General features: G+C 37.7%; 3 protein-coding genes across 3 annotated transcripts; 2 read left to right on the top strand and 1 right to left on the bottom strand.

Annotated features, from left to right (window-relative positions):
• Nucleotides 1-197: 197 nt before the first annotated feature.
• Nucleotides 198-5,501, bottom strand: LOC131776150 (coenzyme Q-binding protein COQ10 homolog B, mitochondrial-like). The gene is made up of 6 exons (XM_059092299.2): nucleotides 5,397-5,501; nucleotides 5,088-5,279; nucleotides 4,047-4,239; nucleotides 3,514-3,615; nucleotides 2,874-3,030; nucleotides 198-2,338 (listed from the first exon to the last, which is right to left on the bottom strand). Exons 1-6 carry the CDS (start codon nucleotides 5,465-5,467, stop codon nucleotides 2,328-2,330), a joined length of 726 nt encoding a protein of 241 aa, XP_058948282.2. The 5' UTR covers nucleotides 5,468-5,501; the 3' UTR covers nucleotides 198-2,327.
• LOC131776122 (uncharacterized) lies at nucleotides 5,443-15,067 on the top strand. Its single transcript, XM_059092261.2, has 8 exons — nucleotides 5,443-5,614; nucleotides 5,717-5,753; nucleotides 6,124-6,202; nucleotides 6,623-6,748; nucleotides 7,192-9,358; nucleotides 9,599-9,781; nucleotides 10,105-11,752; nucleotides 14,929-15,067. The coding sequence occupies exons 1-7, from the start codon at nucleotides 5,545-5,547 to the stop codon at nucleotides 10,629-10,631; spliced, it is 3,189 nt and encodes a 1,062-aa protein (XP_058948244.2). The 5' UTR covers nucleotides 5,443-5,544; the 3' UTR covers nucleotides 10,632-11,752; nucleotides 14,929-15,067.
• On the top strand, nucleotides 13,200-18,098 carry LOC131776123 (cAMP-responsive element modulator-like). Its single transcript, XM_059092263.2, has 5 exons — nucleotides 13,200-13,522; nucleotides 14,929-15,193; nucleotides 16,071-16,121; nucleotides 17,149-17,324; nucleotides 17,954-18,098. Exons 1-5 carry the CDS (start codon nucleotides 13,200-13,202, stop codon nucleotides 18,096-18,098), a joined length of 960 nt encoding a protein of 319 aa, XP_058948246.1.
• The last annotated feature ends 1,011 nt before the right edge of the window (nucleotides 18,099-19,109 follow it).

The following is a 19,109-nucleotide window of genomic DNA, read 5'->3' as shown; positions in this document are numbered from 1 at the left end:
GCTAACCAGAACTGCATTGCCCAGATCTCCGCTCTTGAAGGGGCTAATAAGGTTTGGTCTGTGGATATGAGTGACATGGCTCCAGGTGGAATATCCAACTATCTGAGGTTTGAACCCAACAATGAAAATACTCAATTTTTTCTTTTCTCTTATATCTTTGTATAACAACAGGAATCAGTGACAACTTCAGAGAAGCATTTTTGAAAAGAATCACACTTTTTATTGAACTCCAGGTGCAGCATATTATTTATTTCCAGACACAACTATGTTCATTCATTATAGTAAATGTTTTTTCGCTCTTTGTACAAAATATGGGAACCAGCCCACAATCACTAGCTTTAAGGATCAGCATCAGTATAGCATCAGCTGATCCTTCATCCAAAAAACAATTGAATCATTTGCTTTCACCGTCTGCTAAACCATCAGTGCATTGCCAAGCTAATTACAGGGGCAGAGCTTGAGGAAGGTCCAAGTGTGTCCATGACCTCTTTGTAAGATAATATGTGTTTTTGTCATGAACAAACAAATGGTATAATTCAGATGTGGAAAAAGTACAGATACCAGAGTAAACACTGCATGCATTGCTCACTGCTCATTCAAAAACATGCCACACAGCTGGAAGGATATTGAAACAACGGTCAGGTAGGTACCTTAGGTGTGATAAGGTGTGACTCCCCCCCCCTCCCCCCCATTTGTAATTTCCTTGCTACATCCCAGTAAACTGACATTTTGACACTTTGCAGGGATCAGTTGTGAAGGTGGACCTGGCTGACTGCATCACAAATTATAATCCCTGTGCTGCTCATATTCCTTAAGAGGGTTCCATAGTCCTAAGATTATATCTAACTACTTGATCAAAATTTTTTTTCTGTAATTATCAGCTCACCATCTGAAAACATAGATTACCTAAGAGCAATTCAAAGTGCATAGCCTGTGAGATACTTTAATTATCTACCTAAAGATTGTTACTTTGAAAATCTTTGAGCAAGTTTATCCTCACTGAAATCTAAATTCCACAAAATGTTAACTCTTCAACCCTTTAACTCCCACAAGTGATCAAGACAGAATTTCTCCTCAGAATATCAGTACAATATCAACCAGATAAGTGACGAGAATAAAGAAAAATATAAATTTGGGGATAATTAGTGGATCCAATACTAAATTCTCTGAACTAACTTTATAAGATGTGTATGGTTGACAGTAAGGAGAATTACAATTTTGATGTGGGAGTTAAGGGGTTAACTAATGTAATATACCTTAACATTGACAAATGATTATCTGATTCTTGTTATTCACAGGACACTACACACTGCTATAATAAATAGGTCCTTTTTTCTCACTTTGTAAATATAATAATGTTATCACTATTCAAAATCATATATATCAACCTTAATTCATAGCTTAAGTCCAGCAGAGTAACATTCAGTCATAAGTATTAATATTAAAATATTATCAAATATCATTATTATCAGTATTAATAATAATAGTATTAATAATGATTTAAATGACACTAGAAACAGGAGACCTTATCATGCATATATGTTTTTATCACTCACAACTCAACAAAATAAATTACATTTTCTTTTCAGAATGTAAAACAGCTCCTTCAAATACCTTTATATTTCACTAATTATCAGCCACGGGAGTAAGCAAAGAAAATATTCATAAAATAATTTTTTTCCACTTTTTTCACCTTACAAACGACAACAACAGCAGTGTTCAGCTGTTAACCTATGCACATTCACTCACATAGAAATGTTGCATGATGCCATAGAAAAAGCAGGTTTGCAGATTAAAATGTTTGGTGATGTGCTAGAAAAATCAGGAAGATGGTGATGATCAGTTCAGACATGTATATTTTCTATTTTTTCAACTTAGCCCATTGGGGTCATGTCTAGATTCTTGAGAGTCTTGAACAAAGAGCTTTCAGATTTAAAACAAAGCAAACCCCAAAAAGACTGTCACTTATTGATAACTAACAGTTGCTATGGTGATTCTAAATTACTAGTAAAATCCTAAACCGCAGCTTGGCCTGAGAGTAAAATGGCAGTTAAAATGACACAACAGGTTGATAAGCACTGATAGAAAAGATGAAATTCTTAAATCAATATTTCACATAATAAAATTTCATCAACTTAATATTGTATCGTCAGCAAAATTTACTCTATAAGATCTTGTGGTCCTAGAAATCCAAAAAATTAATAATATATTCGCTTTATATCCCAAAGTGAAAATAGTATTTGTAAATAATAATATTTGTTGATACCATACAAGACATACATGAGCTATCTTAGTGCACATAGAGAAATTGACCCATATGCCTTGTGTTATCTTGCTCCTAAAAGCAAAAAATTCGATCAGTAGGTGATTGTAATAGTCAGTTAAAAATGAAATTTAGGCAATCCTAAACTCAGGGAAAAGCTAGCCTGCAGAGTCACACACTAATATAGGGTGATTGACTTGAGACAAAAAGAGAATGGTGACCTTCTTTCTCTAATGTGATAAGGATGAGCTGTAAAACTTTGGGGCTTAACTGTGACAAGCTGATTAAGCATATGAATCAAAAATCAATTGGTATTTTATACTCAAACTCACTCAAAAATCTTAATTAACAAATCATTAAGATGTAACTCTCCTCTCCGTGACACACATTTCTAAACCTGTAAAATATTCCTCTGCTTGGTCAGAAAATCACAAATATTATGCCCAGTAAAAATTTTAGACATCTCCAACTCCAACAAATTTGTTCATGTAAAAGACACCCCAAACAATGGTCAATCCATTAAATAAAAAAGACCTAGAAAGTTTCTACACCACACACTACTGTTTTGGTGGGTGCATAGCCTCCTTAAAAGTAAAAGTTTTCCTCATACCTGCTGGTACTGGTCTAGATTTGTTATTATGCAAGTGGCCTGGTCCGTAGAGATAGTAACATCGCTTTTCAAATGCCTTCACCATTTTTTTAACAACTTCGTCAAAGAACATGGTTGAAAGCTGAGAATGAAGGATTGAACGAAACTCAAACTCAACCTACAAGAAAATAAATTTAAAGAGTTAATGAGAAAATGGCCAAACAAGACAACAACAATATCAACACTGAATAATTATCTTGGCTGAGCCACATGTGCATAATTAACATTTTACTGGGAAAAAGGTTAACATCTGCTCTTGAGCCATGGGGCCCATCTAGCTGTAGCTTATCCCAGTTCCTGTAGCATAGAGAGACTTGGGGTATTGCTACTCCCTCCTGGATGGGAAGCCAGTTCATTGCAGGTTACCCACCAACATTATGTCAGACTTTCTTGACAGTTTGACAGTATCCCTTTTCACTCAGGGTGAAGGGAAGTACCAAGAGAAAGATGTGTTCAAGAACGCAGCACAATGATCAAGCCACACCTCCTACCCAACCTGACCCCTTGATTTACAGTTCAGTGCACTAACTGTTGGGCCCACATCTTCCAAATCACAAATTAAGACAGAACTTTAAAAATGTTATTAATAATAATGACTTACATAAAAGTCCAATGTACAAGTATTAGGATTTCCGGGTAAACCTTGACTAAATTTCCAAATAGTCTTCATATAATTAAACATCTCTCCATCCGTACACTCTGCCTGTGAATCAGAAGCAATTTTATGACAAGATGTAAACAGAAAGCATATCTTACCAATGATATTCATTTGCCCAAATAAATTTACACTTTATCTCCCTAGATCTCATTAGTAATTCTCAATACTGTTCCTCGTACAGTTCTTGTGATGTTAGTTTAGAAAGTTTGGTATTGTATCAACTTATAATCCCCTAACTGATATTTTTCTTTATTCTCATCACTTATCTGGTTGATATTGTGTTGATATTGTAAGGAGAAATTCTGTCTTGGTCACTCATGGGAGTAAAAGGGTTAAGCTTAACTTGTCATGAAAAGTCAGCTCTCAAGCCTGTTGGCATATTCTAGAGATCTTATCCAGTTCAGTGTGTCAACATACATATGTACACATGTGTGATACATAATTATATAAAAAACTTAATTACACAGATTTAGTACCTTCACTAGGTTTGGTGGGGCCAAAGATACAACAGATGTATACTTCTCAACCACAGGTGGGAAACCAACAGCTAGTTTAGCTTTAAGGAAGCCTGGTTTTCTGGCCACAATTGTAGAGTCCCTACACCAAGGGACAAAATGTCTATAATCCTCCACATCTGATACCACTGCATACATATCCTCCATTGAGTAACTATAAGAAGAACAATGTTATCACATAAATAACAGTACAAAAATAAGATCACTTAAGATTAGAGTAGTCTTTTAATTCTTTCTGTGTATCCTTAATCATAGAAAGAAAACACTACTCTCAGTGCTCTGCATATATCAGTAATATTATCAAAATAATATTGCCGAAAGTGTTGTTGAAGGAGTATTGTTGGAATCCATTGTTCCAAGCCTTTATAAGAACCTTCCAAACAAGTAGGTTGGAAAGCCTTAGGAACATAAATTTCTCCTAAGATTCCTGTGAAAAAAATTAACAGTTCTTCCAAGATTTGATTGCTTATTCTCTCCTCTAGCTGCAGCACATTTCCTTTTAAATTAGTAAGGAGCATTTGATGTTAGATCGTATTAAGATAACAAATTCTACCTGATAAGTTTGAGTATTCTCGTTACCTGTTTATTGGACGATGTATGGATATCATACCTTGGAAAAGTCACAAGATAATTGCTTCTACGAATTATAGGGTTAAAATCTTTTGAAACCCTCAACGATCAAACACAATTATATGAAACTATTAGAGACAGAGTAACTAGAGTAAAGCATATATGCTCATTTTCTTGTCATATACCTTGAATTCTTAGAAACGAGTGACGGACTTTGTACGAAGGTGCACGTCAGAATAATTTGTACATTTTTCCAGGTTTAACAGTTTTCCTAAAATAACGTTTTACTTAACCAGTTATGGAGCAGTCAAGATCAAAAGGGCTTGAAAACTCGTGCGGATTGAAAATGTATTCTAATGATCATTTCCAACCAAACAAGGGGGTTACAATATAGTATAAACATAAACTTATTGAACCATTAAATTTACTTACCCAAGCAATCTCCTCTCGGAATACTTTCTCCTCCGCGACGTATTGAGGGGATTCGGAATAATGGATCCTATTAACGTTCTCCTTGGGATTACGCTTAAATCGTGCTTGTTTACTTCACGAGAACTATTCATCTTCTTCCTCGAAACAACTTCAATACCGGGAGAAAGCCGGCAACAACACAAACTCAAGGACCTAAAGATAAAGAAAAAGTTAGAGCCGATAAGCTTACATTAAAAATACGATCTGTTCACTTTACCCCAGGAAAAACCAAGTAACTTGTTTCATTTTCAAATAAATAGTTCTAATTACCTGTTGGCTTGCCAAATACCTCTACAATGTCGAATAAGCGGCAAGGACCTTCGTATCCCTACCGCAGCCATCTTGCAAAAATGTTGAATGTGTCGTCATTTGATGAGTTTTATTACTTGATCTGGCCAGGTCGCTAAGCATAACAAATATGGCGGACGGACATGAGTTTGGCCGGGTGGCACGAAATAACAACAATCTTAGTGTAGCGAGAGCTCTTGGTAAGGAAACCAACAAGTGATCCTTAAAATAGAAAAAGTCATCCTTTAAATTATTTACACCGGGAGACTTTTTGTCAATTTCTTATTTTATTTTTCCCTCAGCTTCTTCTGTCAAAACACTTTTGGGACCTAACAACGGGTAAGTGTACGATTCTTTGACGATTTGGACTTTATTTTCCTTTCTATAAAATTTTACTTCATTTACAATAGCTATAACGTATTCTTATTATTTGAATTATCGCTACAGGAACATTTTTTTCCACGTATTTATAATTTAGGTTCATATATTACCTGCAACCTTTTCCATGATGATGAAATGGGTGATTTCTTTGAGTTTAAAAAGAAAAAAAAAAGTTCAAGAACTTCCAAACTTAACAAATAAAAAATTTCCATGGAGACCTAAACTTTGCTAGAGAATCCCATATATTTTGTAATAAGTGCTGTTCAAGCTTGTGTTATGTAGCACTAACAAAAAAACAGCTGAACAACTTTTTTTCTGTATTTTGTAGCTTAAAGTGCTGCAGTTCAGATGATGAATCTGTCATATGCAGCAGTGCAGCCAAGTTGTTGCAGTTCATTGACATTCAAGTAAGAGAAATAACACACTTGCATTTTATGTCTATGTACATTTTATGTCTCAGTTTCTTCTTTTGGAAATCACATCCCAGAGAAGTTTAAAATTCAAATTTATTTGGGGGAGGGGGGTGAGCAGGTTCCCAGACTCCCCCTATGAAGGGGGGCCACCTACATTTACCCTACTTAGTTCAGATCAAACATCTATTACATTTTCTGATAAAAACCCTGTATCCAGTCCTGCTAGAATCTCAAACTTATGAAGACCATAACTAGAATATTCTAACTCTTCTTCCAAACTTGTTTACTGAATTTCCTATTTTATCAACTTGCTGCTGACATTTTGTCCAATTGTAACTGGACAAGAACTTGGTAATGTCAATTATAACATATAAGGACACTTGTGATAAAAATTATTTTCAATCACCACTGTAGCATCCAGCTGGTTTTATCCTAAATGATGCTTGCCAAGGCCTGTACAAAAAATATAGAACAAACTGCAAGACTCTCGTATGCATGGCTGGTTTCTGGAGCAGTGCAGTGGAGGATCTGCTAGATCAGGTGACTTACAAAGCTTTTTCACCTATGCAGGAGGTGTACCAGTCTGAATTGTGTGGAAGAATCTGACTGGAAAGTATTGATTGTGGTGAAAATAGTTGTAGGGCTTTATGCACCAGGTTGAAAGAACACCAGATGTGAACATCGTGGGTCATTTATAAAGGTCAAAATTTGTCAGCTCTTCACAGTTGAGTTTCTAAAATCAGTATTCATATTCCCCATACTGTTCTCTATACATTTCCTAAGGTCTTACAAGGAGAATTTGTATAACAATCAGGTGCTTTTTTTAGTTGGTGACCATTTCTTATATTCTTGAAACCTAAATGTGCGATATAAGGGTGATATTGTAAGGCGAAACTAGATACTGGTCACTCTCAGGGGTCCAAGGGTTAATCATAAATTTCCTGTCTTACTTTTTTTAATTGACTGTACATGATAATTTCCAGGGTGTTCCTATCCCGATCATTTTACGTCTTTTTGATGATGCACTTCAAGTCTGTGAAGAGGTTTGTCATCAGACGTCCATTGATATAACCGAAGCTTTGCAAAGTCATCAAGACTTGAACCATCCAGCCAAAGATGATTATGGTGACAAAGAGAACAGCAAAAGCATCTCCAAAGGGATTTCTTGTCATCCAGTTGCTGAATTGGACATCTTGAAGAAGACTGATCTTATTGATGCTGTTGACGCTGATGACATATCATGGTATTTTGATGGACAAAAACGGGGAATTGATGATGGTTCACCATGGGGAGATTTTGACATCCCCGGGGCGCGTAGTCATATCCCAAGGATTCCAGGGTATATCACAGCAGCTGAGGAACCTATCCCACGGACAGTTAAGATGGAAACTCCAACCACCAAGATGCCAGAGGTAAAAACTTTCCGAAATAAGAACTGCCTTGATCTAAAAATGAGTCGAAATGGAGATGTAACAACTTGCAACGAAAACTTAGACAAAATTGCATCACGATCAGAAAGTTGCAAGTCACTAGGAGGAATTTTAGATGCAAAAACGAACGTCAGTAATATGTCTCCTCCTTGGGTGAACACGGGGAAGCCAGAAGATTTTTTACAAGGAACAAAAACAAGATTATTGCTTGACGAACGGGAAAGTGGAAATTCTCAGTTTTATCCTAACATTCAAGGAGACACCTGTTTTGGAAATAAGGCTTCAAGAACGCCTCTAGAATCAACAGAATCTTGGAATAAAAGTATTTTCTCGCGAAGAGAAGACGAATGTGTAGATGAATTCGAGACATCTCTACCAGAGGCTGTTTCATACACCGCGAATGGAAATATCGCTACTAAATCACCAGTGTCAAAGGAACGTAATAAAGACTTGAGATCCTCTGGATTTTTGGGAGAAAACTTCATTAGCGCTCATACAGACACGAAGCGTACAAAGTTTCAAAATGTAGGGGCGAAATCTTTTGAGCCTCTACACAAAATTAATTTTAATCCACTCCCTCTAACTTCGTCAGATTGTAGAGACATAAAAGGAGACGACAGGTTCTTGTTTTCCCTCTCGGAGAAACTGGAAAGTAAGAATGTAAGTGTACAAAGACGTGTTAAACTGTCAGAAATTTTCAAGGGTAGTAGACATTTTGTGAACAGTTCCAGGAACAAAGCCTCGCCAAAGTTAGTAGATGTCGCGAACGGACCCAAAGACTCACCCAACGGAGAGCCTGAAAAATTGTCTACTGGCACAACTCTTAGCAAGTCGATACCAAAAACTAGGCATTCAGGAGAAACGGATTTGGTCGATTCAACACCACATGATAGGGAAAAGTTATCAGTTCAAGACGGGGTTAGTTCTTCTCCATCTCAACTCAATTCAGTTGAAATAAAGAAGAAGTCGTTGTTTGAACTTGGAAGTTGCCTCTCTCATGGTAAAGATCTCGAAATGAAACTTGCAGTTGAAGTAACAAATTCCTTGCCAATCTCTTCTTCATCGTTTAAAGACCTTGACATTCCTCTTGGAATGATTCACACGGAGTTAGTTCTTGGTCCGCCAAACTCTTTTTCTTGTAGAATAGATGGTCTTCTATTGGAAAACACTTCAACTTTTCAGTTTTCTTCTTCAAGTCAGAATCTTCCTGCTTGCAAACTTCTCCTGGCTCTTATTAATGGAGATGTCACGCCGGAATTTCGTCATGCGGGACTGAACAACGAATTGCAGATTCTCAGAATTATCAGGAATGAAGATTTCAAATCATCCGTTTTCAATCAGGAAAAAGACTGGTACCGAAGCGTTACAGCAAGCCTCAGTAATCACAAAATTGGTATCCTTGTCGTCAAAGGAATCGTTCTTGATTCAGTGTTAGATTATTGTTCATCACACAACATAACGGTGCTTCAAAGCGTTTCATATCCAGTCCTTCAACTCCTTTCCTTTGCAACCGGCTCTGCGATAATTACTTATCTCGCTGACTTGAGGGAACAGGATCTAGGAGGACCTGTTACCATAGAAACGTGGGAACTCGGCTGGGCGCCATGTTTAGTTAGATACAGCAAGCCAAAAGGCAGCAGGGATGGTGACGTCAGAGGGATGAAGACCTTTCAGTATGTCCTTGTTAGAGAAGTGGCGGAGGCGAGTTCGGGTCGCGAAGGTAAGCAGTAAGGATTTGCTTTTCCATCGGATCACTGTGTGAAGTCCCTTCGCAGTCCCTACTTTTCATGCGTCACAATAATTCCGAGCGATACACTAGCGTCAACTGTTTTTTTCCGCTCATTTGTTTTGAGTCGCGCAACGGACTCTGTCGAAAAGAGGAACTGCTCGTAGTCTAGTACTTTCCTTACATCAGTTTCTTTTACTGAATTTTTTTCTTCCCGGTATCTGTTGCCCTCAGATTTCAACAGTCCTTTACAGACAGTACTTCTCTGTAGCCCTTGTAAAGATGTCCTCTGTGATATGGAGGAGAGGTTCTGGAATTCGATCTATCGGTTGAAAAATACCCTCTCCTGCGGCCGAGTTCTACCTGGAGCGGGTGAAATTGAAGCTGCCTGCATCCGACGGCTGACTGAATTAGCAGGTATGTAAACCATAACAAACGGCTGCCCAGTGGTTTGTGAGCATTTGCCGATTCTTGCAAGAGAAAGTGAAAGTGGAAAACTGTTCCGAGCACTTGACACTGTAGATAAATAATGTAAACTGGTAAGGTCGGCACGAGTGTGGGGCCAGACGGCTTTTTCCTGGACCAGCTCACGTCAGCCCGTCCGACCTTACACACATCAGCTTTCACTATAATTTTCTTTTTGTATAAGATTGCGTAGGCGGGATTGCTCGAGTCATATGATAAAGCTTAGGATGTACTTGCAGAGTACTTTCTTCTATTTTTGATATCTTTTTTAACAGACAAACATGCTGCACCGGCGTTCTCTTCAAGTCCTCTCCCTGGATGGTTACAGGAAAGTTTAGAGGTATTCAGGCCTTTGGTTTACACGGCATTTGCCCAAGGACTCAAATACTTTTTGTGCAGTATTCTTCTCAACTCTGGAGACTTTACTTCGCTCAGCGGTACGTCTGTCTATGTTGAACAGTTAGTCAACGAAGGTTTGACACTAGATATTCTTGAGAAATCTAAAGACGATCATTCCGATGATCATCGAGGGGAACCTCGGAGAGCTAGAGGAATCAAAGGTGGCCACGCGAAAGATCGCGTTCCTTCATGCGATCCCACGGGATTCCCCGCCGAAAATGTCCGAGATCCCTTTGACTCGAGGCAAGTAACTTACAAGGTCAAAAGCAGTGTATTTGATGATTACACAGCTAAGAAAGAAGCATGGCGGCGCGCTGTGGCTGTCATAAGAATTCTTCTTCAATCGGACATGTTAGTAGAGACAGGACTAGGGCAAAGCAAAAGCGAAATAGTTCTCTTTTAAGGGGAAATTGGTAAAGCTAACAAAGAATTATGGTATTTTCGACGAAGAATCGGGAGTAAATCGGGATCCCTATGATCTTTGTACGTTTCGCTCTGTGATTGGTCCAGAGAACTCGTAATAGAGTGTCTGTGACTTGGTTTGCGGAACCCGAAGGTCCGAAGGCACGAAGGTTTGATTCCGCGTCGGAACTCGGGATTTTCCCTTTGTCCCACGCTCATGATTAGACGAATTCCATCTGTTTTTTTTTTTTTCTTTTTTAAATACCCATCGGTTGACTCATTCATTCCCAAGATCTCATTGGTAATTCTCCTTACTGTCTTACAGTTCTTACGCTGTTAGTTCGGAAAATTTGGTATTGAATCAAACTAATAATCCCCTAGTTGATATTTTTCCTAATTATCATCGCCTGTCTGGTTGATATGGTATAGCCTTAGATATTCTAAGGATAAATTATGTCTTAGTCACCCATGAGAGTTCAAGGGTTAATCGTATTCAGTTTTTGTAATAAAAAAGGTGCAGTTTATGTTTATCCACAAAAATAACAAATTCAATGACCTGCGTAATCGTGCGTGAAAGTGACGCGTTCCGTGCGATTACACACGCTAGGAGCGCAGACTGTACTTGTACATTACAAATGTGACGCGTTTGTTGTCTTCTCCCTGCTCAAATTTCGCTGCTTTGAATCGATCACGTTCGATAATTCTGTTATTAATTATTATTATTTGCCATTAACACAGGAAATATTCGGTTTGGCTGTAACCAAGGTTGACCTTTCATCGGTTTCTAGGCTCTTCTGTCTATGGATTGGGGCGAGTGAATGGGCGATGACGTCAAAAAGCGCACATTTGAACGTCTTATAATGTTTTCGCCTATATAATAATCTTTCTAAACACGTCGTGTGGGAGTTGAATCAAAATTGAATTTATCAACTCAGAAAGGTCTGTAGCAGTATTATTTGTTCCTTGCTGCTCCTCGGAAACTGATAGTTTTGTATAGTTCACCTAGAGGCCGCCGCTGGAAAGAGAGAGAGATAGCTTTAAATTATTACAAACGGATGGCTAGATGATTCAGTAGTGACAACTGAATATTGTGAAGTGATGCAGAACTGGAGTTGTACGAAGGTGGGTTTTGGTATTCTAGTTGCTATTCTGTCAGACTGTGATTTTCCTAATCCTCCGAAAATATAGAAATATTAAAGTAACCAAGGAACAGAGAAGCCGAGTGTATATTCTTTTGAATTAAGTGCTTCCAGTACGTAACACCACGTAGTAAGGTCAGAATCTTTCCGGCGTGAAATGCAGTGGTACTATTTATTTACGGACAAAAAAGTCTCGCTTTACTTATTCAGAGATGATGAATTTTTTGTCTGTTGGCGTAATGCAGTAATTAATAAAGAACACACCAAAAAAAAACACATTTTGAGCACTACTTCAAACAGCTCCGACCATAGAATTTTAGTAATATTATTAAAGTATTGCTTATATTGAGATAATAATAAGGAATTATTGAAAAAGAATTGAATGTCGAAGATGAGAAAACATTCAGCTAGGTGTTGACTCAGTTTGCCTATAAAATAAAAACTCTAAACATCAGGGTATCAGTTTATTATTTTAATTTCTTTGCATACTCAGGCGTTTTGTAAAGTGTCAAAATGCACTTTTAACCTCTGAAATTACGTCATAATTCGAAATTCGATCATTTGTGTTTGACGGCGTTCGCTGATAGAACCAATATTTCTTAAAAGCCTTTTTCAAGGGAAACGATATTCGATCGACCTTTACGTCTTTTGAGCTGAACTGTCAACGATTTTTTGTAACCTCTACAGCACAAAATATACTGAAAGATATTAAAGTTTAACAACTTTTTAATGAACGTTTCGTTTGGGAGAGAGGGAGGGCGCCCACTTCATCACCAGAGTAAAGTTACAGTGCGATTTTTATCGCGGGTTTTTTAACCAGCGATCGAATTGACGCAAACCCAGCCGAGAAGCTTTTTCTAACTATGGAAAATTGTGCCAGAACACAATTTGAATTCACCGCACTCAGTGACTTCCGTGACATTTTTTCCGCGATACAATACCTTGACGTCAGGGACTGGCCCACCCCTAAGGGCATTTCACCATATTTGGTGTTGAGTGGCAAGGCACTGACGTAATGATGATGTAAGAGGAGTTGTCAGGGTCGGTCCACCCCGCAGTAGCTAGCAGCTCGAGTGGTGACGCCACAGGTGACGCGACTGCTTCTCGCGAAGAAGAAGAAACACAACGACACGCTGGCTGCGTAAAGAAATCAGGGTGACGTAGAAGTGACGTAGCATGTAAGTTTCATTTTCTTTTTTTCTAGATTCCAAGGAGGCGACAGCGAACCTATTATAATTTTAGCTAGATTTCTGTCGCTTCATCCAGTGGATTGTGTGGTGGTTTGTTTGCGTGGTTATCTCGAGCGATCGCGATGTGGACCTCATCGCTTTCTATTCCTATCTGGTTCTTTGTAGAGACCACGAAACAGAAAGCTTTTCCTTGCTCCAACTTTCCTTATCCTACAGCACCTTACGGGTGTTTAGATTACCATGGAGCAAATCGAAGAGCAATCCAATGTGACCGAAATGGAAAACGGGAGTACTGTGACCGTTCAACAAGGACAGGTTTTACAACAAAGCTCACCGCAAACTTCTATGCCTCCACCGATGCAAACTCCTTCAGTGATTCAGGCTAACCAACAGTCCGTCATACAGACAGCGCAATCCATTCATTCCGCCTCGCTACAAGGTCAACAGATCAGTTTGGCCCAGGCTGTCCAAGGAGTCAATGACACAGAAGATCCAACTGGTGGGGTCTTAGATGAAGAAAGCAAAAAACGAAGGGACATTTTGTCCCGGCGGCCATCTTACAGGTACGCTTGACTCGGCGAGGACACCGAACGATCGCGTCGTTTTATGTAAACACTGTGATCCAAAGAGACTTGTGAATCACTGTATATAGGGTGATATTTCACGTGTTACCCACCATTATAAAATAAACCAGCGTGTTCTATTTATTTCAATCATAAATTTCGAACGAAACGTACATGGGGACGTAAATGCTGACGCACGATATTGCGCGAAGGCTCTTTTTTTTTGCACGAAATGTCGCCATCACTTGTTTCCGTTACTCGGAGCTGTTACGTTACTTTAGCTAAGGTAAGGTCTCCGATTACATGCCATCTCGTTTAAAATAATCTCCTAGGAGCAACCGTGATTGCATTTTATTCGCGATCCTGGTCAGTAAAGCGAGACCGCTTTATATTTTTATTTATTCGCCAAAGTCAAGATCTGATTGGGCTTATTTGCACCGTTAGCTTTTGACTTTCTGGTAAAGTTGTGGTGGACGGCCTATGAATTTTTTACACAAACGTGTGAGTCATAACGTAAGGAAAGTTTGTCGAAAGTAACCTGTCATTTTTTTTTTTTACAAGAACTTCGATCTGCGTAAGTGAAATTATAAGTTTTAGTTGATATGCAATCAAGTAGAAATCAGTATTTTTAAACATAGAGTATAAATGTTCCCATGAGGCAGCTTGGTTCGTCTGATACTTCAGCATATTTGAAAAATATTTTGACTATTTATATCCTGTTGGAATGTATCAATGAGAAACTAAAAGTGTTGATCTAATACGCTGTATGACGGTCCCAACAATATTTGTGAACGTTGTTTTTAATACGCTTGATGTCATATTTATGTAATAATTGTATTACCACGAGTTAATGGGTTTCAACTGGACATAAAATATTGCATGTTGTTGAAGATATTATGTTGATCTTTTATTTTCACGTCCCAAATTCACACATCTGTTTAAACTGAAGTGTTTTACCATGCATTTTAAATGGTTAAATTTAGATCAGTTGATTCAAACTCAGAGTTTTGCTTGTGTAACAGGAAATGATTTAAATTTTGCAGGATGATTCAGCGATTTTTGACATCTTTCACTATTATTTGTTTTAAAATTTAACTTTGACTTTCTGACAGGAAATTATCATTTCTTGTTGTAAATCTGTAAAGTAAGCACTTGATTTGTCATGATAAGCAATCCTTCCTATGTAAGCTACAAACTGCTACAAAGTAATGGAAAGCTTTGCTTAAGTTGTGCACTTTGCAGCCAGTATGAACTTTTCTTCATCTACAGTTGATAGAACTCTCAGAAGATGGCACAGAATACATGGTGGTACATATATATCTTGCATAACAGTGGAAAAATCCCCCTTATTTGTTCAGTGGTCAGTGAATAACATTTTTATTTATTACCTTTGGATCTTTCCATAGGAAAATTTTCAACGAGTTATCTGGTTCTGAAAGTCCAACAAAGGTAGAGACAATATCTGAGGACATCCAGACCCAAAGTGAAGGAACAGAAGGTGCCTCTCCAATTGCAGTGATAACCACAAGCACTTTAAACTACCAACAAGCTCCGCAAACTGTGACAATTCCAGGAACTATTCAAATTGTGACATCCGGTGAGGCACTGCAGACAGTGCCCATGGCACAAAATTCTTCCGGCACAGTGGTTCAATATCAACAGCAGCAACAGGTATAATTTAACAGCTTGTAATATTAGACTTTCTGGTAGTTTGAGTTTTTAAGCCAGTGGATGGCCTGTGAACTTGTGTGATGATTGTGGCTGGTTTTACTGCTTCTGTTTGCAACACTAACAATCTAGTTTTCACCACATTATTAAATGTGAGAGTCATAGCTGGAATTTAAAGAGAGTGGAACTGTTCTGATTCTTGCAAACTTTGTTTCTATTACAGGTAATTTAGTGTTAACAACTGAGTTGAAAGTGTAAATTGGCCACTGTAAAGAGTTTAAAGTCTGATGTTTTGAGGGTTAGTCCTTTGTCAGAGCAATTGGAGGAATTGTGGGTTGTGTGTAGGTTTATATGCAGAAATTGGTGGGAATGTGGTGACGAAAAAACAGGAATAAATTGGTTGAATAAAAAGTGCTCATTGATACTGTGGGGATTAAGAGTGCTGATATGGAAGATAAATTTTTGTTCTAGTGTTTTGCGGCTTTCTGCATTGCCTAGATGTAGGGATAGGCCGCAAACTGCTATATGCTGTTTTGAATGATTAGGGAGATTAAAGTGTCTAGCAACTGGTTTGAATGCATCCTTGTCTTTTATTGTTTCTTTGCAGGAAAGTTGTTTCTATTAGCCTTATAGCTTTGCCTACAAGAATTGACTTTTCAGTCAAGATGAAGTGAACTTCAGTTGACTTCATTTAGATTGTGGGAACATTGCAGTTGTCTCCTAACAACAAAAATCCTTATCTGGCCCATGCCCCATGCCATGAAAAAATTTAGTTTGTGGGAAAAGTTTTTAAACAAGTGATTGTTATGCTATTGCAATGTAAAGGAAAAGCAGCAATATTTATTCAGCTCTTACAGATTCTGTTTACCATTTTTTGTAGGACGGTCAACAATATATTTACGCAACTAACCCAGGAGAGGTCCAAGTACAGGTGAGAGAGAGCAATATTTTTTATCTTTAGATGATTGAGACATATTTTACTATAAGACCTGAAAGTAACAATTTTCCTGAGCTGATCCAGAGAGCCTCTATTAGCACTTGCAGCCCATGATGTGTGTGATTGAAATAATCTGTGCTAGCAACAGCTGGTATATTCAATTTTTTTTTAATGAAGATATCAAGAAAGGGGTTAGTGTGCTAGACTGCAAGACAAGAGGTCTGTGTTAAAGACCTGGTGAGCTTATCACATCCCAGAAAAGACACTCAACTCTAAAGCCACATTCAAATGGTCATGATAGTTGATGAAAGTTTCAACTATCACATGCTTTTGAATATGAACTATCATGAACTATTATCAACTTTCATTGACTATCATCAACAAACAGTAGTTTGGACATGTTCAAATGCAACATGATAGTTGTTGAAAGTTTTTGCCCTTTGAACAAGCGGATGATAGAGAGTGACATTTTTTGAGTCAGCAGTTTTGCCAAAAACTCAAAAGCTCAAACAAAAATGGCTAAAATTTCACAGAAAGTCTCATAATTCATTTTAATCATCTCCAGGTAGGCTTCAGTATTTTCAACTAGCAATTCTTGACTAACAAATGCCACGGAAATTGCAGACCTCAGTGCATCCTATACTCTCATTGCACCATTTTTTTAGCTCTCATCATTCTATTCTCCTTGTTAAGATCTTAAGAAATATATGGAGAAGATAAGTACTGATGTTAGGGTTAATGGGTTGTGGAAAACTATCAAGGAAGCCAGACAAAATGCTGGGGGAGGGGGGGGGGGCAACCTGAAATGGACTGGCATTCCATCCAGGAGGGAGTAGAAGTATTTCCTTGTCACTTCATGCGGTGGAAACTAAGGGCAGCCACACACCTAGTGATTTTGTGTGCCTATAGGGAATAAAATTGCCAGGTGTGTTGCTGGCTTAACATAGGCTCCCATGGTATTGGGCACTTGGATGGATTGCTGACTTTGACTGTCTTACACTTTTTTCACTTGTTTCTGTAGCAAGTCCAAGTTAGTAACACCGGTACAATGTACACAATACCTGCAGCACAACAGCAGTACATCCGTGGACAGTTGCCTCCAGGTGTTGTTCTTAATTCACCTGGAATTGGTGGAAACGGCCAACAAATCGCTGAAGATGCTTCACGGAAACGAGAAATGAGACTGATGAAAAATAGGTGATTACCCTTTGTTTGAGTGGTTTTGTTGAAGCTTTTTTGGGATTTTTTTTCAGCCAAAAGTCCACCAAATCAGCAACCCCAATGGACTAACTTGTACTCAAATGCCCTTGACGTGTGACTTTCAAACAAATCACTTCAGCTCAAGTATTTGCAATAATTGTGCATGCCACTTGTTAGCAAGCTCAGAAACTTGTTTAAGCATGCATCACACTTATATGCTTGTCTTCTCAACATTCTCCATGAATAGAAAAACATCCTTTATTGATAGATACTTCAAACAGATGTGTTTGAAGTATAACCCTTAAAACTAGAATTAGCACTCTTTCAAGCTGATAGATATTCTTAAGTTTGTTACTATCAATGGCCTTTTCTAGCAAATTTTATTGTTTTGGTTTGCTATGACTTGATTATACCAGTCATTTCTCTGACCTACCATCATTAACATGTGAAGTGTGAAGTATGTTTCCTAAGAAATGAAAAACAAAAAGTTAAAATTCAGTGGCCTCTTAGGTTTCTATGGTAAACATGAACCTGGCTGAAAATCCTAGTTTGGTTGTCATTTTTGTTGATACAGCAAAACTTGCATATTGTGTTCACATTTATAACTTTGCTTTCTTCGTTCTCAGAGAGGCAGCTAAAGAATGTAGACGGAAGAAGAAAGAGTATGTGAAGTGTCTTGAAAACAGAGTCGCTGTCCTTGAAAACCAAAATAAGACATTAATAGAAGAACTCAAGACACTTAAGGATCTTTACTGTCACAAGTCAGAATAGATTCTATTGCTCTCTACTGTAAAGAAGCAGAATTTAGAGAAAATTTTTTCCAGTGACTTACAAATACTCCTAGAAGTTTATATTTTGTCTCTGTGTGAGCAAAGCTTAGGTATTTGCTAAAGAATTACAGAAGCAGTTTTGAATAGAAAAAATCTAACTCCAATTTGGTTTCTTTGGCAAATAAGTCAGTTCCATTTTGTTTTTGTGTTAGTTGTGATGGTTGCCTGTATCAACCTTCATTGTTGAAATTGCATTTCACGAGTCATTGGAAAAGTTAATATTTATACATGTAAGTAAATAGCTAACCTTCAGTCCAAAAAAACAGCAGCGTTAAGGTTGCATGACATTGTAAATAGCTCTTGATATTTTAATCATTTGTAATAATGCAATGCATTCATGATTTTCTACAAAAGGAGAAAGTTTTATGCTGGTAGAAGTTTTTTTTTTTACCATGGCTAAGTTTTTTTGTGTGTTTATTAAGACTGTGGTTATTATTATTATTCACATACTGGTAGATGAAAATGATGTTGTTGTCATTACTCTTTCTCTGTCAATGTCATTAAGACATGGTGTAAATTATAGATTAAGACATAACAAGAATAACACAAGCTTTGTAAAACTCTAAAAATGTGTGTTTTACTCCAAGTAGTTCACACAAAATTTATTCCTATGGTTGAATTAAAACTAAATGTTAATACATTGTTCTATGTTACTTTGGTCTCTTACTTAGCCTGAAAAAACAAGGAATTGACTTATAAAGGGAATGCAAAGGGCAAGTCACACGAGGGAGGAGAAACATGAAAAATTGCTCTGACTCTTAGTCACCCCTCACTTACCTTCACCCTCTGAAAGATGTAAAAAAAAAAATGGTGTATGAGAGGAATTTGGGTGTTAATGAAAAAACAAAGGAAAACAGAACATAACCTAAACCAAAAGAAAAATTATTGGTGTTAAGAAAGAAACCTAAGGAGATATTTCACAAAATGAACCTTTGAGTGATTGCCAGTGGCC

Source organism: Pocillopora verrucosa, chromosome 10 (genome assembly GCF_036669915.1).
Source record: "Pocillopora verrucosa isolate sample1 chromosome 10, ASM3666991v2, whole genome shotgun sequence".
NCBI lineage: Eukaryota > Metazoa > Cnidaria > Anthozoa > Scleractinia > Pocilloporidae > Pocillopora > Pocillopora verrucosa.
Note: the sequence above shows the minus strand (reverse complement) of the source record. Positions and strands in the feature narration are given on the sequence as shown.